General features: G+C 43.1%; 1 protein-coding gene across 8 annotated transcripts in view; it reads right to left on the bottom strand.

Moving 5' to 3' along the window:
• CDC42BPB (CDC42 binding protein kinase beta) overlaps positions 1–18983 on the bottom strand; it is a 131902-nt gene extending 112919 nt beyond the window's left edge. For 2 of the 8 annotated variants that reach the window (XR_012645894.1, XR_012645893.1), the window contains exon 1: positions 17515–18983. Coding sequence is in view for 6 of the 8 variants with exons in the window: in XM_074996460.1 (XP_074852561.1) it covers positions 17515–17692 (178 nt within the window). In the remaining 2 variants the exon portion in view is untranslated. The remainder of the gene's footprint in view (positions 1–17514) is intronic. The other 6 variants (XM_074996460.1, XM_074996458.1, XM_074996457.1 and 3 more) reach the window with 4 other exon arrangements.
• Positions 18984–25560: the final 6577 nt, after the last annotated feature.

The raw sequence follows: 25560 nt of genomic DNA, 5'->3' as shown, positions 1-25560 counted from the left end.
TACAACACTCCTTCAAGGATTGTTCCCGGCTAATGGATGAGTCAGCAGAGTTTCAAGTAACAGAATATCAATGATTCAATCCCTTGCATTGTATTAAAAGGAACCAATCAACAGGACTAAAAAAATCCACCAAGTTCACAATTACATGATAATGTTCTAAAAAAAGAAAGGTGAATTATAGCTCTACATTCAGGAGTATTAAGAGTTACGAATGTTTAAAAACATTCTCTGACATTTTCATTCTTTTTAGGTTGATTGAAAATTATGACTTTTGTTTTTAATTTGGCCACTTCTGATTTAGGACAATTTAAATTTAAAACACAACTGTAAAATTACAGAAGTGATTTTCTTTGAAGTTTGGTTGTTTTGTACATATTACTGCAAGCTAAAAATTTTGCCTATTGTGAGGACCATGTGCTGTAACTCAATGGACAACATTTCACTTTATATCGTACACTAAATGAAACTGACAAATTTATATTTAAGCAACTATTATTTCCAGCATATTTACAAAGGGACAGAGTTGCGTTTAGGTTCTAGTTTGTACTTGATTTCTCAACCTTAAAACCAAAAGATAACCTATTAAACCTAATAAACCTATTATTCCTGAAAGGACTGGTGACAGAGGTGGGCTGAGCTGGCAGAGGCACATCCACACAGCCTCTGTACTGCCAGCAACCCCCTGGCCAACAGCAAAATTTCGTGCGGCTATACTAATTAGCTGCACAAGTTTGCAAGTGGTCCTCCATTTGCAATTTTTTGAACTGTGGTTAGCATAGCACTAACAGCAGCAGCGCTGTGCTAATGGGCCATGTAGATGTGGCCTCAGTGAATAAGATTATGTCTGCACTGCACTTTTGTTGGTCAGTGATGTATAAAACCTCACACCCCTCTGACTGACAGAAGTATTATCAATGGAAAGCGTAGGTGTGCATAACACAAAAACTACCACCACTTTTTGGGTTAGCTTTATTTTGACAGCAGGATAGCTCGCTCCTGCCAGCAAAAAAGCAGCCACATGGAAGACCTCACAGCAGCACAACTAGAGTGGCAATACTGTGCTGTTGAAGGTACACAGCCTCAGTTTTTCCAGATACAGATGAAATCTAGCCTCTGTTCCACAAGTTAAAACAATCAACAAGCAAATGGTGGTGAAGATGAACAAAATATGCAAATTATACTTTTAAAAATCTTATTACTAACAATCTTTTTACTTATCCATTATTAATTGAAAATAAGCAGGTATTATATGTAATGAGTATATAAGGCAGGTGCTATTCTCTAGTGACTCCACAATTGAGCTTTAGAACTCCTTACTGAAACAGAGGCACACATTATTTGAGAGAATCTGGTTTATTTCTTTGGCATTTCTGTCAAGATTAAAGTAAACTGCACGTTGTGTTTACTGCACCTAGGCAGAGGCATTTAAACACTATACAGATATTTCTATCCGAAGAGGATCAGACAACAATGACCACGTTAAGTACAGGTGTGGCACAGCTTTCTGCTCACCCAACTGCACCTTAAAAGGCATTATATATACACGCCACACATGATCTTCTACGGTGTAACAAGTTTCGGAATTGCCTTACCACTGGAGCTCTAATTAAAAAGGTTAGTAAAAGTTAAACTTCTGTCACAGGCAAAAGTCTATAAAGGCATATGACAGGCAACTACTGCAGCCAGTACCTAGGCTATTTGCAGTAGCTCAAGTTGTTCAGAGCCTCATAAAGCAGATTTTTTTTAAATGTAGAACATTACCAAATCCAATGCAAAACTTCTCAACATTCAGAAGGATTTTTGTGAAGTCCGAAGATTTCAGGGAGAAGTAATATGTAATATATTTGTTTATTTATGTCTACACTTCATCCAATTCCTCCATTCACCACATCATATATACATAAAACAAAGTTATTAAACTGTAAAATGCACTTTTGTTGCTGGATCCAGTTTTGCAGAAATCCCACAAAGGCACACTACTTAATGTTGACAAAGGTATAGTTACAACTAATATTTAACTAATAAAAACATTGGTGACTGGTCTGGTTGCATTACTACATAGAAACCTAGATTTCATCCCTTGGACCAGCCTCCCACTGTCTCTGTCTAAAAATACTGCAGGGAAAAAAGGGTGATCAGGTTATGCACATAAATGGGACTCAGTGAGATCTTTAGGGAACCACGCTGTTGCAAACAGGAGCTGCGAGAAGCAACATGGGCTGCAGGAACATTCTGGCTACTACTTCCAGCCCTCCCATTGGATGGGAAGAGCCAACTGCAGATCCTGTGAGCTGAGGGGGGGGCCCATTCCTGCAGACACTTAAGATCAGCAAACAACAGAAACCATATCGCAGCTCAGCAGCAGATTACCCTGGTAGGCCAAGAGCCAAAGGTTGCCGAACCCTAGTACATGGGCACCGTTTAACTTCATGCTTCTCTCTCCAATATTGGCGTTTCAGATACAAGAATCATTCCAGCAAGTCTCCTTTAAATCTACAGTATCATTATTTATAACTGAATGAATTCTAGCTTTATAATTTTAACCGGACTTTTCAATTTTCCATGCTTAGTACATCTGTTCGAGCAATGCAGTATGTTACTGTGTTTCATCTTTCTTTCAATAATCAATCTGTTGTCTTGGAAATGTATGTGTTTGCACCAATGTATGTACTTACAGCTTTTCACTCAGTTTTTGGATATGTTTTTTTCAACTTATTTTGGTCACCTTACTCTCCAAGATTACAGTATTTAAATTCTTTGATTCTACACATTAAGCCATACTAAATGGCATAAGGACTGAAGAATTCAGTAATACAGCCTTCCATCTATAGGTTTCAGTGCAAATTTAATTCAAGTCAGTAATGTGGCCAAAAATTATTATAAACCAGGGATCCTAAAAATCCATTTCCCACAGAAAAAAATGGATTTTTCATTTGTACAGAGAATCTAAGTTTTTACATGTTATGATTAAAAATGGCAGGTGGAGGGGCTCTACTCTGTATCTCCCTCCTCCATCGTTCAGTTGGCATGTTTCAGTCCATCTAAAAAAGAAAGAAAATGCCAAAATGATATTTTTAAGCATTTATAACACTTAATACTCTTGAACGTAGAGCTCTAATAACCTGGTTCCTAGTTATCCATGTTAACTGCACTGGGACTATGCGCCCTGGACAGTGGAGTACAGGCTGTCAGCATCAGGCAGCCCAAGACCCACCACTCAGGCCTGATAGTGAAAAATATCAGCACACTTGAGGTCATTTTCTATCCACGGTCCCCAACGTCTAATGAAAACGTAGCTGGAATGCAGCAAGTCTATTTTTAACAAATCAGGATTAACTCAAAGTAAGTGTTAATATAAAAGAAATTTCTGCTTTATTTTTGTGGATTTTGAAAATATAAATTATTAAAAGACAGAACACTGACAGAGGTATTCAGTATGGCTACGTCTACACTAGCCAAAAACTTCGAAATGGCCATTTGCATGGCCATTTCGAAGTTTACTAATGAAGTGCTGAAATACATATTCAGCACCTCATTAGCATGTGGGTGGCCGCGGTACTTCCAAATTGATGCGGCTCACCCAGATGGGGCTCCTTTTCGAAAGGACCCCAGCAACTTCGAAGTCCCCTTATTCCTATGAGCAGATAGGAATAAGGGGACTTTGAAGTAACTGGTATTTCCCTCAAAACAACTGTCCCCAAAAAGAAAAGGTGTTTTGTGGGGGAAAATCCAAACATTTACTTCTTTCAATTTGAATACACATGCAAATTCTCCTCTTTTGAGGATCCAAACTTCAAGAGCGCTTGGAAACTATTTAGAACTCAGTCCTGAACAGAGTTCAGCACTTCCAAACAAACAGCAGCAATGGGGTATTTCTAGTGCATAGTTCATAATGTTTTTTTAAAACCTTTGACAGCTTTACTTTAAAATCTGAAATCCTAATTGATTAGCAGCTGCATCCAGCACATACCCGGAAAAGATCCAAATAAATTCTTCTCTTGTTAACATTTTACTCCTTTGTGTTTCACTACTGCACAACATGCCAATTTCCTAGCACAGAACACACGCTAACGTATTTTCTCCAAGGCTGTAGCTACACTACATTCCCCTATCAGAAGGGAAATGCAAATGGGGCTGATCAGAAAGGCAAATGAATCACAGATTTACAAATCTTGCTTAATTTGCATAATCATGTGGGATCTCGCTTCTGGAAGAGCTTTCGAAAGCAACTTTCCTCCTGGAAAAAAGAAAAAAAGCGAATGAACAAACCCTCTGTCCGTCTGTTTTGGGTTTTGAAAACAGCTCTTCCGGAAGCGAGATCCCACGCAATTATGCAAATGAAGCATGAGATTTGTAACTCTGCATTTCATTTGCATTTCCAATTGGCCACATTTGCATTCCTCTTCTGAGCAGGGAATGCAGTGTAGTCATAGCCCAAGTTTTGAAAGCAGTTTTTCTCTATATTCTAACCTGCACTATTTAGGGTCAGTTGATGGGTGCATGGAGGACGTATTCTTGATGGTCACTTTCCAGATAATGTAATGGAAAAGTTGCAGTAGGAACCCAGGTGTATTCAGTACGGGCTTGTTCCATCTGCAGGAAAAGCTGATGGGATCCTGAGCTGGCAAGCTCCCCTTACAGGGAAGTGTCATCATTCTCAATTCTTTATTGTCCCTGCTTTGTATGGAAAAGCAGCATATAAGTGAAAAGGCATTTACAGCAGAAAAATCCAAATACCCTGCTTTATTTAAAAAAAAAAAAAAAAAAAAAAAAAAAAAAGACATTTCAGTGTACAATTTGAGACAAAACTCAGAATCAGATAAAGTTAAGTCTGGAAGGGATCTCTCATCGAGGCCTTGAATTGAGGCAGGATCCAAGTAAAAATACCTCATTTGTGACAGTTAAAAAGATTTTCCTGAAGTCTAACCTAAAATGTCCCTTGTTGCAAATGAAGCCCATTACGTCTTGCCCTACTTTTGGTAGACAGAAAACAACTGGCTACAGTCCTCTTTATAACAGCTTTTAACGTAACTGAAGACTTACTAGATCTCCCCTCTGTCTTCTTTTCCCAAGATGTAACACACAGATTTTTTTTAATCTTTCCTCAGGTCTTCTAACCCTTTCATCACTTGTGTTGCTTTACTCTGGACTATTTTTCCAACACTTACTTACAAGGCAAGCTAGCTTACAATCTAGTTTCAAGTTCTCCTTCTTGGAAACACTTGATAGGTTTCATAAAATGTGAAAAATGCAGCCTAGTGTAATTTTTACTGTAAATTATATCAGTTGTAAATCTCCTACTGAGCCCTTGGAAATATTACATTTTTGCAGGACTTTTAAAGGATAGACCTGCAGTCTTTTAATTCATAGATTGATACTACAAATCTGGATAGACTCCTATTTCTGGAAAAGCAACAAAAGATCAGAAGTAGATTTAGTGACAATTTCCTCTTCCGTGAATTATCTCCAGTTAGACTTCTTTCACCAGTAATGAATCACTAACAGAAAAGTGCTATAAAACAAGAACCACTAGATTTCTAAATGCAAGAAAGGGGGGAGGTTGACGTTAAAAGCAGGCCCTGTCCACTCCTCTCTCCCACAAAGGGATAATCCATTATCCTCCACCAGCTGTCACCCATTTTCATCTCTAATAAGTATTTTCAAAGGATTCCCCACTGTGATCTAACAGTAAATTACTCAAGCATATTTTCCACTAAAACCTTTGCAACTACCAAGAACACATTTGAAGCAATGCATTAAATGTGACAATTTACAAGATCTAGCAAGTGCTTACAATTTTAGTCTCTCAGATGTGCAAAGCAGAAGTGACAGAACTCATCTTCTCTCAAAATAGGATATTGTACAAGTTTTTAAACTATGGATAAGGTATTACCTGGCTAACTAAATGGAGACATAAAATGGTTACAGAGATTTTAAATAATTAAAGTTCAGAAAAAAATTGAGGTTGTGAGAGGGATCCTACTCCCAGCAAGTCTCAAGGGGCATTCAGGGGGTCTGTCCTTACTCAGCCACCTGCCCAAAATACACAGTATTCTGAGGGTTTGGGCTTGAGGCATGTGCACACCAAAAACAAGAAACTTTAGTGGTGGTATTGGAAGGAGAATGTTTGTACCAGTTTTTATGTATCAAGAACTTGCATGTGTTTCAACTGTGTGTTTATTACCATCATTTGTAGTAGAGATATAGGGCAAGTCTACAGTTATAATACTGCAGCAGTACTGCTGCATGAGAGGTGGTAGCTATATCAACAAGAGAGATTCTCCCACCAATGTAGCGCTGTCCACGCTGAGGGTTAGGTCAGTATAAGTGAGTCACTGAGGGATGTGGCTTTTTTGCATCCCTACGTGACACAGTTACAATGATTTTACTTGACAGTGTAGACCTGGCCTAAATAATACACAGTAAATAATATCAACAATATTCAAAGAACAAACCATTTTTATTCTGGTATCACAGCTTTCCACACAGGTACAGAACACCAGAAGTGGTACTGCCCCCAGCCCTTTCCTCTTCCGGCTGCTGTTACAGTACACACATGGAGAAGGTGCAGCTCCATAAAGGACATGAGCTAGAGCTGGGGGTTCTGCTCCTTTCCCTACTGCAGTTCCAAGGAAAACTGGCTCCTAAACCACAGAGGTTTCTTGGAAACTGCAGCAGGAAAAGGAACAGAACTCCCAGCTCCATCCCCTGCACTTCCATGGACCTGCATCTCTGAGTATTACAGAGGCAGCACCAGGAGAGGACAAGAGATGGGGTGATGGGAGAAAAGGGCTAGGCAGGCAGTACAGCTGTCAGTGGTCTCTTCCTAGAACACTGCTACCCCTCCCAATGGGGAAAAGGAGCAGAACTCTCAGCTACGCCTCCTGTCCTTCCATCAATCTGTTCTGCCTCCTCCTTGTGCTCCTGTCCCCACTGTAGTTCCCAGAAAAGCCCAGCAGGATGATGACAGAGGATCCCTTACCCCATCCCAGATAACATGGAATGAAGGATTATGGAGAAGGAACAGGATGAACATGGGGGCTGGGGTGATTATAAGTCACATGTAGAGGTCACATTCTACCCTTAACTGGTGTCCATCATTTCTCCCTCTATACTGGTAAGAAATTGATTTTACTTACACCACTGCTTTCAGGTCATGCTAGCAGCACCTACGTTTAACACAACACTATTATAGCTCCAGAGCCTTTACTCCTGTTCATGGTGATCAGATTTTTTGGGGGGCAGGCGGGCTGTTAGACGATTCTATCAGCAAGGTTTATAGTGCTATTCTATAAATATGCTGTTTGGGAAAAGACCTCTACCTACACAAGTGCATTTTTCCTAATCAAAGTAACAGTGCTTTTATATGAGCTTTTGAGAAGCTTCTTGCTGCAAAAGTCGATGATGCTGAAAATGCATTTACAATTGATGGCACAATTAACAGAACTATTTTAAAAACACCGAGCTCTACTTGTGTTTATTCATTTTAAACAATTAAGCATTCACTCGAGTACAAAGTCCTTGCAAAGTATAAAGGCTTGCAAACAAAGTCTAATATTAAATACATAAAGCCCTTCAATTTCCTTTTTATTATTTTTTCCACAAATTTATCAGTGTTTATTCCAAAATAAAGATAAACAGGTGAAAAATTTCCGTCAAAATTGCAAACAAAGGATGGTGGTGAGAAGGAAACCTCGTATTCAGAGCAAAGCAAGCTGGTGGGCATTCACCAGGTAGCACTTGAGGACCCTTTCAGCTCCCTGAAGATCTGTTACTACAGTGGTGGGGTCATCTCAGCTTCCCAAACTTGTTACCCTGAAGTTCTTACCCTCCCCTCCATCTCCATAGTGTACAGAGGAAGTGGACAGGGCTGCACTGAAGGGCAAAGTCAGGACAGGAGCACAGAAACCTGAATCCCATGAGTCCTGGCACGCTTCCAGACAGAGCTGCTCCTGACAACGGCCCTTCACCACAGTACTGTCCTTGGGGAAGTGGACAGGGCTATGCTGAAGGACCGAAGTCACGTGAGGGGCTCTGTTTGGCAGGGGAAGCAGCTGGGACTCTGTGCCCCACAGTTGCAGACTGGGGTTATGAGAGGGTTCTATCTAGCAACACAGCCAACACCTCTAGAGTGCTGCCTTCCACTCTCACCCTGACCATAGCCCTTCAGCACAGCTTCATATATTATCCTCTGTGCAGTGGAGAAGCAAGAGGGCTAGGGAGTGAAAAGCACCCAATTACTGCAGCGACAAGCCTACAGGGAGGCTGTGTCCCACAAGAATTGGCCCCCAATTCAACACAGACCCATCCAGACTCCAGTCTTCACTGAAGCCCAGTCTACTTCCCTGGGGAAAAAAAATATCCTTGGTAAAACTCAGAATAGTTCACAGAAAACTGAACATTGAAAATGAAGCATTTTCATAATTCACTATTGCAACATTAACCATTTTAATGTTTCCTGTAAGATAGCTAATTTGCCAGATTTTATTAGTTGTAAATGCATGTTCCCAAAGTGTTCAGGAATAAAGAATTTGAATATATTTCTTCAGACAGAAAGTAATCAAGGGTTTTTATTTATTTGTTTTTTAATGGTTTATTGTAGCTGTACAGTATTCTCAAAGGCTCAGGTAATGTCCTTTCAATTTTGTTCTTCTCCATGTGGCAAATACTGAGGCCTGGTCTACACTTTAAATTCAGTAACATTGATCAGGCTGTGAAAAAAAAAACAAAACTGCACCCTAAATGCCAGAGTTAAGATGGCCCAGCCCTCTCTGTAGATTAAAATAGTGCCACCTGGGGGAATGGATTACCTACATTGCTGGGAAATACACATCAGTAGATGTAGGAAGCACCTAAATTACAGTGTTACAGCACTGTAGATGCAGCATGATTATTTCTAATGGAACTTGAAATGGTCTTAGCAATTTTTGGCTTATTGCATTAAGTGGCAAAAGCAGTGCTGGGAACAGGGTTAAACTTACTCTGAACAGTTTGTGCAAGTCTTATGTTACAAGAACAGGGGCAAGCATAAGAAAAACGTTAAAATTAGACACCATTTTTCACTAGATTTTAACAATTGAAAGAAGAGTTCATGGTTATATAGATAACTGTACGCTTTGACCTCTAATGTGTGACAGATTAAAAAACTACATATTTCAAACGCTTTTGCTACCCAGTTCTTCCATCCAACTGACAAACTAACCCTGTATTTTCCACAAGAAATGCCATGATTGGGACTCTCCACTTAAGGTTCTTCAGAATCCTGTACAACAGTGTTATAAATGTTTTTAATTAACAGGACAAAAAGGTAATCCTACTGAGTAAGAAGAGTGAATCCTATATAGTTAAACCATATAATGCTAAGAATACTTGCAAATCAGTACACATAGCATGGTCTTATTGCCAAGAAAATTAGTGACACTGCTTCTTAATATATGGTTCAATGGATCACTTATGAAGCAAAATGGTTAGCAAGAACTAGTTCCATTTCTTCTCATCCAGAAGCAGCAAGTCCAAGTCATAAACTTGTCAATATTTACCTTCTTATATAAAAAGGGAACACCCAGAAAAGCTTGATGGCTGAAAACATGTTATGTTATATTTACATATATCAAACTCAAAATAGTCAACTTATTTCAGTAGTATGTAGTACTTTATCTGCAAGGAAAAAATTGATTTTCTGCTTCACGCATATTTATTTTAAGAGAGAGAGAGATCAGGAAGAGCACTCTACTGTAAAAAGAAAAATCAACACCCCCCCGCCACACACACACTGTTGACACTACACATATACAACACGACTATCAAGGTTTTTATGTAATAAACTATTTGAAATGCTAATACAGTGACATGCTGCCAGACTATTTTGGGTTTCCCAAGAAAATTTTTCAAGAGAAATGACCAAAAGGGTTTTCCTGGGGTTAGCTGGCTTGAACAATAAATATATTTTAAGAATAACATGGCTAGTTTGCTATAGCAGTATCCACAGTGGCTACTACTTCAGAGCTAGTTGAACACTATGACTATAAAGGCTTGTCTACCCATAAAATTTGAACCACTTTACTGACACCGGTACATCTAAAGTGTGTGTACACAGCCATACCAACACAAAGGTGTTATACTGGTGTAGTATACCCCCACAGAGAGGTAGAAAATATACTAATATATTGTTGTCTTAATACTAGTTTAACTGATTCCATTCTGTGGGCACTGAACTGATACAACTATTGAGTATAAAAAGTCACTCTCTTACCCAGAACTGTTACACTGGCAAAGCAGCTGTGGCCATGTCTATACTACCACTTATGTAAGCAAAACTTACATTTTTCACGGGTATGAAAAATTCCTCTCTGAGCTCCTAAAATTAAGACAGCATAAATAAAGGGTAGCATTCCCAGTGCTATTGCAGTGTGACACCCTCATTTTCAGCTACACAAGAGATCTTACCATGGTGCAGTTGTACAGCTGTTAGGTCTCTAATGTAGACACAGCCTGTGTGTTGAGCAGGCTGCATAAAAATGAAATTTTGGAGAGACATGGGAGATTAAAGGAGCTAGAACAGGGAAGGAGGTGTAGAACATGACACAGGGAAGATAATAGGATGGAGCAAGTATAAAAATAGTGAACACTGAAAATTAACACAGGAAAAAGGTGTACCAATTTTATGAGAGAGGAGAATCCAAGAAAGGGAAGAAGATAGAACAAAGCAGAAATGTACATCACAACATCCGAATGATTACATACAATAATGAAACAGTTGTGTATTTTATTGTATTTAATTCCTTTAAATTACAAGAGGAGTAGCCTCAGCCACTGAAGGGGTTTAAAGGCACAGAAACTATGCTTTTTTTCCACCACTTTTGCCAGTTGGCACTGGGTACACATATCAAACACAGCATGTAAAGTAATAAACCTTTTAATTTGCCCTCACCACATGGAAGTTGTGCCAGTTTTATTAAGAACAATTATTAAACTAGTACAAATCTCTGTGTAAACATTATCAGTTTAAAACTGGCATTCATCATTTTAGATTGCACTGGTAATTATATTAATGATGCACGTTAAATCACTATAAAACAGATTTCACCTGAATTGAGTATCCACACACAGTTCTGCAATGGTTTGACTAAGTTTTGAAAATCAGGCACAACTGTGTTTACATCAGGTCTTAGCAAAGTAACTGCATGCATTTAGCACCACTGCAGGCAAGAGGGAACATACAGGGTACATTTAGGATGAATGTTATTTCTACTGTTTGTTCATTCAGCTCTGTGCGAGTACAGTTAGCTAAGACATTAACAAAGTTGAGGTAACTGCATAAATTATGAAAATTATGGTCTATGTCCTCCATAATGACTAATAATTTTGGACACCCAAATAAGGAATGATATTTAGAGAATGATTGCTCAACATTTTCCAAAAGTCCGGCCTCTTTCAAAGAATCTCAAGCTGGGGACCCAAAAACACTTATCACGTTTGAAAATTTGGTTCCTAAGTATTTAGTACTATTCAAAGGATCAAACCCTTATGAAAGAATTGGGTCTGTTTAGTCTGGAAAAGAAAAGGCTGAGAGGGGCTACGAAAACAACTTTCATATATCTGAAAGATTGTTTCAAGGAGAGAGAAAAATTATTCTCCTTAACCTTTGAAGACAGGACGAGAATCAATGGGAAAAACTTCCCAACTGTCAGGGTGGTTAAGCACTAAAACAAATTGCCTAGTGAGGCTGTGAAATCTCCATCACTGGTGATTTTTAAGAGCATGTTAGACAAACACTTGTCCAGGATGGTCTAGATCAGGGGCCTGCAACCAGGATTGCGAGAAGAGCCAACTTTTCAAATTTGGTTACAAAATCAATACTTCAAGAGCCACAACTTGTGTGAATATGAAACAGTTCTTAATAAGTAACTTCAAACCATACTTCTTGTAATCCATATTTTAAGAACAGCATGCACACAATGATTTGTACCAGTTAGAAATCGTAAGTTACTTTCACTCCTGGATTGGCAAGCAAATGAGGAAAAGGAAAGCACTGCACCTGTGGATAGCTTCTTAAGCAGGAAGGACAATGTTCACATCAACCCTCCACACCCGTGATTTTCAACATTTTTATAATAAAATAAAATAAAACCTTGTCTTTTAAAAAAAATTGTAAGTACCTCCACTCCCTTCAGTTTAACTCCATCTGCCACCTTCCCTCCTCCAGAGACAGGCACCTCCAGCCCCCTTACTTTAACCCAATCCCCCCTCCCCTCCCACAGAGATGGGCACCTCCAACCGCCCCCCCCGCAACCCCCCACCATAATCTGATGCCTGCAACTCACTGGAGCTGCGGCTGCCATCATGCTTCTTCCTCAAAGTGTTGGGGAGGGACACGTGCAGAGCGACACACAGCACTCCTGCGGCTCAGAGCACGTATTTAATGTTCAAAAAGCTGCATGCGGCTCAGATGCACGTATCCCCAGGCTTCTCTCACATCCCGGGGCGGCAACCTGCCAGCGAGGTGGCACTATGTGAGTAAAATAAGCTATTTAAAAAACAACAGGCAACCAACCACAACACCACATACATGTCATCAGCAGAATTTGAACCCCCAGAACTTCAGATCCCTAACTCGAACACCATTTGAGCTACTGAAGCAACATAAAACAAAAATAGGAAAGACCTCACACACTGATAATCACAGGTATATTCTAGATCAGTGGTTCTCAACCCTGGGGGTAAACATATTTTCAACTCTCATAGATATTTGCTTAGTTTTACAACAGGCTACACTAAAAGTACATGTGAAATTAATACAAATAAAAAATGTCATGCTGCTATTTTGTGTATATGTACACACACATATAAACAAGTACAAGAATTATACTTTATTTTATAAATACATAGTAAAAATGAGAAAGCAAGCAGTTTTCCAGTAACAGTACGCTGTAATACTTTTATATTTTTATGTCTGATTTTGTAAGCAAGTTGTTCCTAAGGGGCATGAAACTTGAGGAGTACAGTACACAAGACAAATCTGACTCCAGAAATAGGCAGAGTAGTCTGGAAAGGTTAAGAACTACTGTACTAGATGATAGGAGGAGACTTGAGACTGCTGATGGCTGTGAGCAAGCCACAACCAGAGCAAGGGGTCTGGTAATCAGGCCTCCACGGTTCTATTTCTGGCTGTGGTAAAGGAGTGCTGTCTAGTGGCTAATACAAAGGCTTAGGGCAGGAGGCCACAACCTACCCGAGGCAGAGTGCTAAAATTTGACCTTTTGACCTCTATGTACGAGCTGCGTGCCGTTGATACTTTTTAAAGTCACTAATAGTCCTACTTACAACAGCTTCACTAACAAATAAAGATGCAGAGCTTTACCGTTTAGGTGGCGGCTGGTAGCATTAGCTGGTGTTTCCCTAATCCACAAATGGCTTGGCTTTGAGCAAGCTCCCAGCTGCATGGGGGAAGGAGGGGTGGAGCCGAGCTCCTGCCTCATGTACCAATGAAAATCAGCTAGCATCCCATTCTTGGCATCCATGCCAGGGGTTGCTGACCCCTGGCTTAGGAAGGATCAGCAAGAATTGGCATCTAACAATTTTTTCAAACTACGTGATTCTGAGCTGTGTATTATTAAGAACTTGGCTTCTGCTCCCAGTAAGGGCCTTCACAAATAGCCTGATTAGAAGACTCTGCAAACTGTGTGATTCATACCTGGCTGCCTTCTAAGATGGGGATGGGTAAATTAGGCCTTTTTCCACCAAGTTAAAAAAGCGAAAAGAAATGTGAACAGCTACAAGCAGAAGAGATCTGAACTGGAAGCAAGGAAATGAGTTCAGCTTACCTTGCCCTACTGAAGATCTTTTAATGGAACATCTCACTCCTCTCTTCCCCCTTCCCCTGATTCAACTGAAATACTACACTTGAGCACTCTGCTTATCATGGGAAAATTAGACTCTCCTGAATCAAGGCAGCAGCCCCTTGGCTCAGTTCCAATTGGATTGAAGCCATGAGGAAGATGACAAACCCTTACGTTCTAATAGTTAGGGAACAGTGAGGAGACGGAGCAGAGGATTTTGGCAAAAATCAGGAAGTAGTAATGAGAGTTCTAAGGAGAGAAAAGCTCCGAGTTACAGTGTCAGGAGTTCCACTGCTTCTTTAAAGCTCCATGGTTCCTAGATGCCCATCCACTGTAAGGAGCTGTGGTCAGCCTGAAAGCACATAGAGGGTAATTAACATTTTTATACATTCCAGGAATATGAGCTAACTTGTGTTACGTGTCAGAAGGTAGCTTCCCTTTCCCTCAAACATTTCTGCTTCCTCCATATCCTTATAAATAACAGCAAATACTCAGAAGAATCTTGCTTGTCCTTCCATGCCCAAAGCCTTCTTTGCTTGCTAAATTAAAAAAAAATATATATGAAAATCCATAACCAAGTTTCCCTTAAAAGTGGTTTAGTGATGAATATCACACACAACCTAGGTCCAAAACCCCAATAAATGACAGTTATCAGCCTCTCCACTTACATAGCACATTTCCTTTCACAGTGACAAACTCCTTGTTGTCACTGCCTCCAAATCACAAGAAGACACTGAAGTATACCAGAAATCCTAACTACAGCCACATGCCTTCCCCACAAACATCAACCTTGAATATCTGCTAATACTGATAAGGCTGTAAAATTATAACACAAGGAAGATCTGAGTGTTGCACATTATGTTTATTAGTAGGAGGCAGAAGCAAGTTACTTATGATGAGGAGAGCATCAGTGGAAATATGTCCAGAGGGCATTTGGGTACAGATAAAACATGTCCCATACTTGGCATTTCTTTGCTTTTTAGGGCTTACACTGTTGGCAATGGAAAAGAACACATTAATCAACCTGACTGGCTTTTAAGAGCAGTTTTTAATATAGGAAATATAAAAATACTTGACTACTTTTCTGGATCACCTTCCTTTCCATCAAACTGTTTAGATTATAAACCGTTATCCCTACCTATAAATCCTACAAGCCAGATGGCAGCATACGTGCATTATTAAATAACTATTCTGTTACATTTAGATGACCTACAGTTATTGATTTTACAGTACCACATTGAAATATAGGTACTGCTGTTATTGCTACCTGTATGTTACATGAAGTCAAAGTTTTTCATATTTAGTGAGTATAATACACAAGAATAGGAAAAGGAATTTTACAATATGTTGCAGAATAATTATTCTGTCACTAACATGAACTATTTAGTGATTGTCCAATAAGAGATGATCACCAAAGAACTGTAAAGGAACTACCTTAAACTCCAAAAATCAACCTGCTCTATTCTTTTCTTTGCAACCTCAGGACTACACTATAAATATATGGTAGTCCCTCAGGATACACAAGGGTTGCATTCCACACAATGCCTGCATATCCCAAATTGTGGGTAAGTCAGAGGGGGCTTGAGTGAGTTGGGGGCGAGGGGTTAAGCCTGGGGTGAGTTAGGGCTGCGGGGGTGCGGGAGGGTGGAGTTGAGCCAGGGTCCACGGGGCTGGTGGGCAGAGAGCTGGAGACCAAGCCCCATGCAGCAAGCCAGGGGCTGGAGCTCAAGTCCCATGCGGGGCTGCAGTTTGCTGGGGTCTGGAGCCCAAGCCCTGTGCAGGGCTGTAGTGCGTGGGGGGCTGCAGGGGCGACTAAAACCCTTCTCCCTATCTTTCCAGAGCAGTGCCTAGTGCTGCTTTGGGAAGGCATGGGGAAAGGTCTCTTAGCCTGCCTAACTGCCTGCTGCTGCGGGAAGCTAGGTAGGCTGAGAGCCCAGCACTTTCACACTGTGCGAAACTCACATTAAAGTGAGTTTCACGCAACCTGAAGACATGTAAGGTGAGAGATTACTGTAGTCTGTTACGATCATATTTGTTAACTTATCTTCATGTAAGTTCAACAAGTTAAATGGTCATACACCATTAGTTTCAAGAACATGGAAACAGAAGACACTTTGCAGATAACATGCAAAAGGCTCCCAACACAAAAGAAATCAGCCATGGACCCATAGCTGCAGACTTGCAAGGCAGATATGATAAAATGGTTAGTCAGTTGGCAGTCATACTATTGACATCAACAGACAACACCACAAAGCAAATTCCTTTAGACTGTGAGCACATGGCAAAGAATGGCAGCCCCCAGAGAAATTAAGGAGAATCAGCTATCCTGATATCTTAAAGCACAAGTCTAATACTAAGGCCAGGCCTACACTACAGCAGAAGGTTGAATTAAAGTACGCAATTCCAGCTATGTTAAATATGCAGTTGGAGTCAATGTACCTTCATTTGGGCTTCCGTTCTGATGCCACTAAGGGAGGTCGATGAGAGAGAGAGCACCCATCAACTTCCTTTAGTCCTATTGTGGGACAAGAACACTGGTTCCAATGCAGGCACCCTGTAAGTTCAATTTAGTGCATACATACCAGGTACACTCAACTGAACTCCACAAGAATGACTAACAGCATTGAGCCACCCAAAAGCATAGACCTGGCTTAAGGCATTTATTAATATAAAAGGTGTACACTTTCTTACAATTCCTTCTAAAAGGAAATCCCTTTTTAAAAGTGAATCTTTAAAACTCCAATTCAGGTGTGTGAAAAACAGGATAATGCAATGTGCTCAAGGCCTTGTAAGCATTATTTTGCCCCAGTTTTTTATCCCATGAAGAAAGTTAGTCACCTTCACCAGTCTTATTTCAACAACCCAAACTGTCACCATTTTAACATAAACTAATGTAGTAGTTCCAATCCAATCCAACACTATGTCAAATAGCTGCCTATAAAGTCACACACCTTTACAAGAAAAAGCTTTTATTCTGTGTGCCACCACCTGCACCTGCCTTTTCCTTTGTCAGCAGGCCTGTAGGTTTCCAGTCATCAGGTTAGGTAACAACATGAAAATAACAAAAACCATGCTACTATTGCAAGGATTTTCTGGAATTGCCTCTTTTCCTTCAGATGTACATGCAGACTAAAGAGCACACCCTAAATGTGAAGAGCCCTCCCCAAAAAAACCCTCCCTTCAACTGATTATAACAAATCTTCTATCACAAACAGGACACAAAGCTTTGCTAAAGAAGCAGAATTTCCTGGCCTGCCCCTGCTGCCCCCACCCCTCCCAGGTAGGCACCGGATTAGCCTGACATTTCAGGCTAAGTCAAGCGAGGTTTCAGGCCAAGGGCATTCCGGGGCCGCTCCTTGTACGAGAAGCCAGACAGCTCTTTTAGAAAGGAGGCAGAACGGGGAGGAGGCAGTGGCTACAGGGCTTCAAGGGTCACATCCTGGCAGCTAGGGTGTTACCAAGGGAGGCGTCACACCCAGTGCGCGGCCTCACCCCTTCAGGAAAAGCATGAGCTGTAAACCCAGGGTGCTGGAAGAATGACTAGCCGGCGCTGCCCCTCCCCAGCCAGCTCTCCAGCTCCGGGGCTTCCCTCTCCGTTCACCGGCGTATGTCCAAGCCGCCCCCACCGGCGATCGCTCCGTCGCCCGCCCGCCCGCCCTGCCCTGACAGGCCTTACCCCACTCGAGGAAATCGGAGACATATCGGTCCCTGCGGAGCGGCGAGTCGCGGCTGCACTCGGCGTAGAGCCCGACCAGCAGGTCCAGCAGGGTCTCCACGCTGAGCGCGCTCTCGTTGCGCCGCGGCCCATCCAGCAGCAGCTGCTCCAGCTTCTTCAGCCGCACCTTGGCCGACATGGTGCCGCCGGGCGGAGTCGGGGCGCGGCGGCCCGGGCGATGGGACGCACAGAAGCCCCAGACGCCGCCGCCTCAGCGTCCCCGCAGCACCATCCGCTCCGCGGCCCGGACCCGGCAGCAGCAGGGTCGCCCCCTCCCCCTTACGCCGACATCTTGGGAGGCCCCCCGGGGGCCGAGCAGCTGCTTCCACGGGCTCTGTCCCAGGCCCGGCTGGTCCATTGACCGGTCCGCCCGGACCCGGCCTCCTGTGCCCGCCTCGCCCGGCTTCTCTCAGGACTCCAGAGTCCGATACGGGAAACGGGGGGCGGCTGCGCCTGCGCCTCCTAACGGCACCAGAGGCCTCAGGTAGTCCAGGGCAGCGGCTCCTCCTCAACAGCGGCGAACACGGCTCTGGCCGGAGGAGGCACCGAACGGCCCAGCCGGGACCTAGAGCTACGCCCACCACGCTGGCGTTCCCACGCACGGACGTGTGAGGCGGGGGCGAAGCTGTACCGAGGAATATTGGGAAAAGCCCGTTGCCGTAGTACAGCAAGAGGAAGGGCCGCTAGCGAGTGTTTTTGGAATAACCTCCGCAGATTCGTCACATTGAGCGGAGTCGACACTATTCCTTTCAGCAAATTCGTTCCCTAACAAGTGGAGGAGAGGTGGCTTTGGTTTCTCCTTAGCCGATTCGCACCGGCTCCTCCCATCGCTTCCGGTCTAGGCAAAATATGGCCGCTGCTCTGGGGGTTGAAGCAGTGCCAGCAGGTGAGGTAATCCGGGCAGGTGGAGGAGCTGTGTCTTTCGGCCCTCATACAGCCTGAGGCTGGCAGCCACTCCACGGGTCCAACGCCCCCGCCAGATCCCACAGCGATGACCAGCGGATGTGACCCCTCCCGCCGACGCGCCTTGGGCAGCGGCCGGGGCTGGCGCCTCTGGTCGGAGCGCCCCAGGGGCACCCAGCCCGGCCACCCCACCTCGCCTCGTCCAGCTTTGCCTTCATCCTCCGTGCACGCCCGGCTTGGGCAGTGCCTTAGAGGCTTGCGCACCGTGGGGCCGAGAGGCTGTTCAGGGCAGTGCAGGAACCGCGTCTCCGGGCGCTGCCGCTCCGGGCCTGAAGGAGCCTCTGGCGGGGGCCCTGCTATCGCCATGGAGAAGTGCACTTGAGCCCCCGGGCTGCTGCGTTCGGTCGGGGCCAGCATCTCGCGGAGTCCGGTTCCTCTGTTAGAACTAGAAAGGCATCTGACCCATCACAGCGGGACAGGGGTGTTATACTGTGATCAAAGTATCAGAAAGGTAGCCGTGTTAGTCTGTAGTTTCGAGAACAACAAGAAGTCCTGTGGCACCTTATAGACTAACAAATATTTTGGAGCATAAGCTTTCGTGGGCAAAGACCCACTTCATCACATGCATGAGTGTGGGGAGGAGGTGGCTTCACAACCCATTCTTTAAACACCCCTCTGAATCCCCCCCCCATGCATCTGATGAAGCGGGTCTTTGCCTACGAAAACTTATGCTCCAAAATATGTTAGTCTATACAGTGCCACAAGACTTCTTGTGATCAAAGGTAATTTATCAGTAGACACAGTAAAAGGGAGGGGTTATTTAACACAGAACACATGGAAATGGATTCCACCCACCTACAACGGCATAATGAAGACTGTGTATAGTAAAAGCATAAAAGGGTTTGACTGTACTCTATACACCCTATAACATTATGACGTGGATACCAGCAGGTGCTGACCCCACGGTTATTGATGATGATGATGATGACTTAACTACATCTCTCTCTTGCTCTCTCTCTGAATGAAAAAACATATAGCTACCCCTGTCTGCACCTGCTATTATTTGTTTCTAGTTCGAAGCTCCCCTTTTTATTTCCCTAGGCACTAATACCCCAGCATGACCTCCCAAGGGTGGGGGACTCAATTTCAGTGATGTTTGCTTGTGGTGCACATTGGTTCAGACTACTGGAACTGCACGTGCTTTGTACTCCTCTACTAGATCTTTGGGACAATGAATCACTTATAGGAGATGATGAGAACCAATGCTTGGGAACACAAAGGAGCTGGCACTCAAAAGCATGCCATCTAACATGTATTGAGTTGACTAGCTAGCCTTAAACTAAGGCAAGGGTGAGCAACTTTTTATATCCAGGCCCCCCTTTTCATCTCTGCAATTAGCGGTGCCCTCCAAAACTAATCCAAATGGATGGAAATTTCAGTTATGTTCATTTAAAAAAACTGATTTGGAATGTGTAAGAAAAGTAGGTAGAATGTAAAAACGGCTACTTGGTATATAAATGTGAATACACTTACACAAAAAACTAACATATTTCAATAGTATAATGAGACGGATGAGCCTGAGACCCAGCTGCCGATTGTGCTGTGCTCCCTCATATGAAATTTCACTCCCCCACTTTGCTCACCCCTGAACTAAGGGAACCTCATCTGCTTGTCTCTGTCCTGCTCCGTCTCCCCTCTCAACTTACTCTTGGTTTCCCTCTCTTCCTCTGGCTGCCCTCTCTTACTCTTCCAGGTTCTTTCCACCTCTTAAGTTCCACTATGCCTGCCTCTGTCCCTCAGCTGTTTCCTGTCTTCTCCAAATGTTACCTTCCCTCACTAAGAGGGGAGGGGCTACTTCCCCTTCTTAGAAAAATGACAGTGCATTCAGTCTGGACACACCATAAATCACATTTCCAAACAGCATGGTGTGTCTTTACCATGCTCATATTAGCATTCCACAATTACAATTACCAGCTACAAGAGCCATAGCTGTTTGGGACCTGATGCAGCATTGCACATGTGGAACCAGCCTTTCTCTGAGACACAGACACTGGGACAAGTCAAAAAGATCCTTCGTGGGAGTAATTTTCTCTGAAAACTGCAGCTACTTGTAGCCATGGAACCCAGCATAGGGTTAGGATTTGAGTTCAAGGGCTGTGGCCAAGTGGCACACTATGTGATGGTGTTGACACCACTGGACAGGTGTGGACATTGTATAAAACAAAGTGTTTAACTCACTTCTATTGTCTTGCAAGCACATACAGGGAGCTGTCATCTCTGAGGACTACAGCTGTTTGGGCGCAGCTGCAGAATTGCCTGGTGGAGGCTTGCAGCTGCAGGGATGTGACCACTCAGAGCCTGAATCAGACTCCCATGCTAGGAGGGCTTGTGACCTCATAGCTCAATGCCTGTCAGAGCCAGATGAATCATTGCATGGGGAAAGCTGTCATCCCAGGGATGAAGCTATTCAGAGTCAGATGTCTCAGTGTCAGAGCACTGCATACAGGAATCAGTTGTCTCTAGGCCAGTGCTGCAGCTATACAGGACGAGACAGGACCTGGTATGCCTGCACTGTCTTTTCAGGTGTTGTCTCTGAGGGCTTTAGTGATTGCCCATCTGTAGCCAGACAGAATCCACCCCGCCCCCTGCTCTACTCCATCTTGCCTCTCTTAGGTGCTTCAGAGCACAAAAGAAACAGCCCAGTCTTGGAATGCCTGATAGCACAGACGTGCTAATCTCAAGCACAGTCTTTGATGCCTCAGAGCACAGATGGACTGTCTCATCATGACCCTGAATGGACCGAAACCAGACAACAAAAGACAAACGGGCTAGCAGACGACCAGGGCCTGAGGCCACCCTTGGCTAGTACTGGTGATTGATACGCCTACACATCATCCCAGGAGAGGAATCTCCTGCCCATAAGAAAAGAATGTCTAAATTATCTCCACCTCACAGGTGTGAATTAAGCCTTTGAAACTCCGTGTGAGAACTAGTGTCATGAGACAATCTAACACAATTGGCATTTTTAAAGATAAGGAAGAGTGTACGTGACCCAATGGGTATAAAGTAGGGCTCAGCAACCCCCTCTAATTGAGCTCCAATTATCTCTACCTGCCAGTCAGGAAGGTCTTTGCCCTCCTCGTACACTTCTTCCCAAGGGATTGAGTGACAGATGCTGGCCACGCCACGTTGGGTAACGCAGGGGTGAGAATAAGACCTGCTATGTGTTTTGCTTTTGTGCGCATTTAATAATAGATCTATGAATTAAAGTACTTTGTTATATGCTAGCTGCTTGTAACCTAAGAAGTGAAATATAAGCCTTGTAACCATAAAAGTTAAGTTTTTGCCTATCAAACAAATAGTAACTGTTTAAGTTTTAACCTGACTCTTCCTGTTACAGTGCAAACCAAACACAAATAAAAAGAACCCAGCTGGTTTGTAGCTGTTTTACCGTGGTCACTGGTGAGGCACACTGAGAGCTGAATGCTGAGTCATGCCTCCTCCACGGGGCAGACTCTTGGGGCACCCATCAGCCTCCCTGGCTGCCCGCTGCGAAGGGACTTCTCTGTCCTAGCAGTCAAAGACTCGGGTGAAGGAGGCTCTCAGTACAACCTTTGGGGCACCTGTCAGCCTCCCTGGCTGCCCGCTGTGAAGGGACTTTCTGTCCTAGCAGTTAAAGACTCGGGTGATAAGTCCTTGGGGCATCCGTCAGCCACCCCTGGCTGCCCGCTGTGAAGGGACTTTCTGTCCTAGCAGTTAAAGACTCAGACAAAATAAGGGCACACATGATACCTCACCCCCAGGCATTAGCTAACACCATCACAGTGGGGTAAAGGGTGTTACACTGTGTTCAAAGGTAATACAGTGGTAGCCAAGGTAATACAGCATATTACAGCTACAGCTGGACAGAGCTGAATGCTCTGAAGTGTTATCTCCATAGACAAAGGCAGTCAAGGCTCACCAGGTGTATGAAAGCTGTTAATAGGATGGTGCCATTGTGGGTTTCTACGAGGAAGAAAAGGTGGGTGAGGCTTTAATTTAATTTAAAAAAAAAAAGCAACAGCTCAGAAGAGTTGGCAGTTTTTAAAAGCAACATTAAGGGCCTCACAGCAAACTATCCCAATACATAGGAAAGATAGGAGGTATGGTAAGAGATAACCTGCTTTAACCAGAAGATCTTCGGTGATCTCTAACACAAGAGAACCATACCAAAAATGGAAAGTAGGTCAGATTGCAAAGGATGAATATAAAAATACCCACAAACATGTAGGGACAAAATTAGAAAGGCCATGTCAAAAATGAAATTAAATGAGCTAGGGACATAAAAGAGTAAAAATAAAACCTTTACAAATACATTAGAAGCAAGAGGAAGACCAAAAACAAGTTAGTCCATTACTCCATGAGGAAGGAGAGAAAATAACACTGCTGTGTTTCAGTTTAAATGCCTTTTTTGTTTGTATAAAAACAAAGTTTGCAGTGATTGGACAACTAACAGTGAACAGTGTAAAGTAGGTAGGATCTGAAACTAAAGTAGGAAAAGTGTAAGTTAAGAATTACTTAGACAAGTGAAATGTCTTCAAGTTAGCAGTGATTAAATATGTCCTAGAATACATCAGAAGCTGGCTGAAGGGGCTTCTGAGCCATTAACAATGATCAATGAGAACTTGTGGCATAGAAGACAAACAAACAAAAAAGATAAGGACCACCAATGAGATTACAAATTGTTTCACTATCTTTCCAGGTACCAAAGTTAAACACCTAAAAGAAAATAAGCTAATGAGAAATAGTCAGCATGGATTTTTCAAGAACAAATGTCAACTAACCCTAACATCTTTATTTGACAGTGTAACTAGTCACATGTATAGCAGATGTGATATTCCTAGGAGTAGCAGATGTGATATATCTCTACATTAGTAAGACTTTGGTACTGTCTCACTTCACCTTCTTGTAAACAAACTACTGAAATACAACCTAAGTGGAACAACTGTAAGGTGGGTTCATAACTGATTAGAAAACCATATTTAGAGAGTAATTATCAATGGTTCACAATTGAGCATGCAGGACATATTGAGTGGGGTCCTACAGGGATCTGTTTTGGGTTCCGTTCTATGTGCTATCTTCATAAATTATTTGGATCGTAGCATAGAGAACACATTTACAAAGTTAGTAGGTGATATCAAGATGGAAGGAGGTACATGCACTCACAAGACAAGATTGAATTCAAAATGATCCTGACAAACTGGAGAAATGGTCTGAAATAAATAGGTTGAAATTCAATATGGACAAATGCATTCTATTACACTTAGGCTATGTCTACAGTATAGCAATCTGTCAACACAAGTTACTGTTGGAAGAGATTTTCTGACAAAGCTTCAGTTGACAGATTACATCCATGCACAAGCAGATCAAAAGAGCAATCTGCTCTGTTGACAGAGTGTGGTCAGACTGCCCATCCCTCTCTCGGCAGAACGATCAACCGAAAGCTCAGCAAACATGGCTGCCCAGTGAACCAGAAGCCCTGTCTGTCCACAGAGGGCCCCCGGACTGTCTACATGGCCTTTTCAATGGCATTATTCTTCACTGCGGAGAGGCAGAATGCTGTAAATGAAAGTGCCGAGTTTTGTTGACAGACTGTCAACAAAATACATTTTATCTGTGTCCTTTTGGATGGGGCATGGTAATGAGTGAGGTAGGAAGATGCTAATGAGGTGCTGCCATGAATATGCAGCACTTCATAGAATCATAGAATACTAGGACTGGAAGGGACCTTGAGAGGTCATCAAGTTCAGCCCCCTGCCCTAATGGCAGGACCAAGTACTGTCTAGACCATCCCTGATAGACATCTATCTAACCTGTTCTTAAATATCTCCAGCGATGGAGATTCCACAACCTCCCTTGGCAATTTACTCCACTGTTTGACCACTCTGACAGTTAGGAACTTTTTCCTAATGTCCAACCTAAAACTCCCTTGCTGCAGTTTAAGTCCATTACCTCTTGTTCTATCCTCAGAGATCAAAAAGAACAAGTTTTCTCCCTCCTCCTTATGACACCTTTCTAGACACCTGAAAACCGCTATCATGTCTCCACTTGATCTTCTCTTTTTCCAAACTAAACAAGCCCAGTTCTTTCAGCCTTTCTTCATAGGTCACATTCTCTAGACCTTTAATCACTCTTCAAGTTCCTCTTTTCTGGGCCCTCTCTAATTTCTCCACATCTTTCTTGAACTGTGGTGCCCAGAACTGGACACAATTCTCCAGCTGAGGCCTAACTAATGCAGAGTAGAGCGGGAGAATGACTTCTTGTGTCTTGTTCACAACACACCTGTTGATGCATCCCAGAATCATGTTTGCTTTTTTTGCAACAGCATCACGTTGTTGACTTATATTTAGCTTCTGGTCCACTATAACCCCTAGCTCCCTTTATGCTGTAGTCATTCCTAGACAGTCTTTCCCCATTCTGTATGTGTGAAACTGATTGTTCCTTCCCAAGGGGAGCACTTTGCATTTGTCCTTATTAAACTTCATCCTGTTTACCTGTAGCCAGACATGAACCCCCTATTTGGGCTTTTCTTCTTCTCCCCCCCCCTGGGAGAGACAGAGAGAGAGACAGAGAGGGAGACAGGCAGCCTTTGATGCCCTGGGAACACAGGTGTGCTCTCTCACCCAGACTCTCTACCATACACAGAAACCAGACAGTGAATGGGCTAGCTAATGGCCGCCCTTCTGGCTGATCTTGGTAATTGACACGCCTGATCACTGCCCCAGGAAGAACGGGGAACCCCTGCCCATCACCTCCAAAGGTGACCAATTGTCCACAATTCACAGGTGCAAATTGAGCCTTGCACCTTCCCTGGGAAACCTGGGGTTCAAACACATTCCTCCCCAATTGGCCACTTGAGACCAGGAAGAAGCCTACGTGACCAAAGGGGTATAAAGAGGGGTTTGGCAGCCCACCCCTTTGAGCTCCAATCACCTACACCTGCTGGCCAGGGCCGGTATTGACTCCCGAGACTGGGGACGCCTGGTTCGTATCTACTTCTTCCCGAGGGATTGAGAGAAAGATTCTGGGTCACACCAGATCTATGAGGCAGGGGTAAGAATTACA

The sequence above is a fragment of the Carettochelys insculpta genome, chromosome 6 (genome assembly GCF_033958435.1).
Source record: "Carettochelys insculpta isolate YL-2023 chromosome 6, ASM3395843v1, whole genome shotgun sequence".
Lineage (NCBI taxonomy): Eukaryota > Metazoa > Chordata > Testudines > Carettochelyidae > Carettochelys > Carettochelys insculpta.
This window is presented reverse-complemented; position numbering and strand designations above follow the sequence as displayed.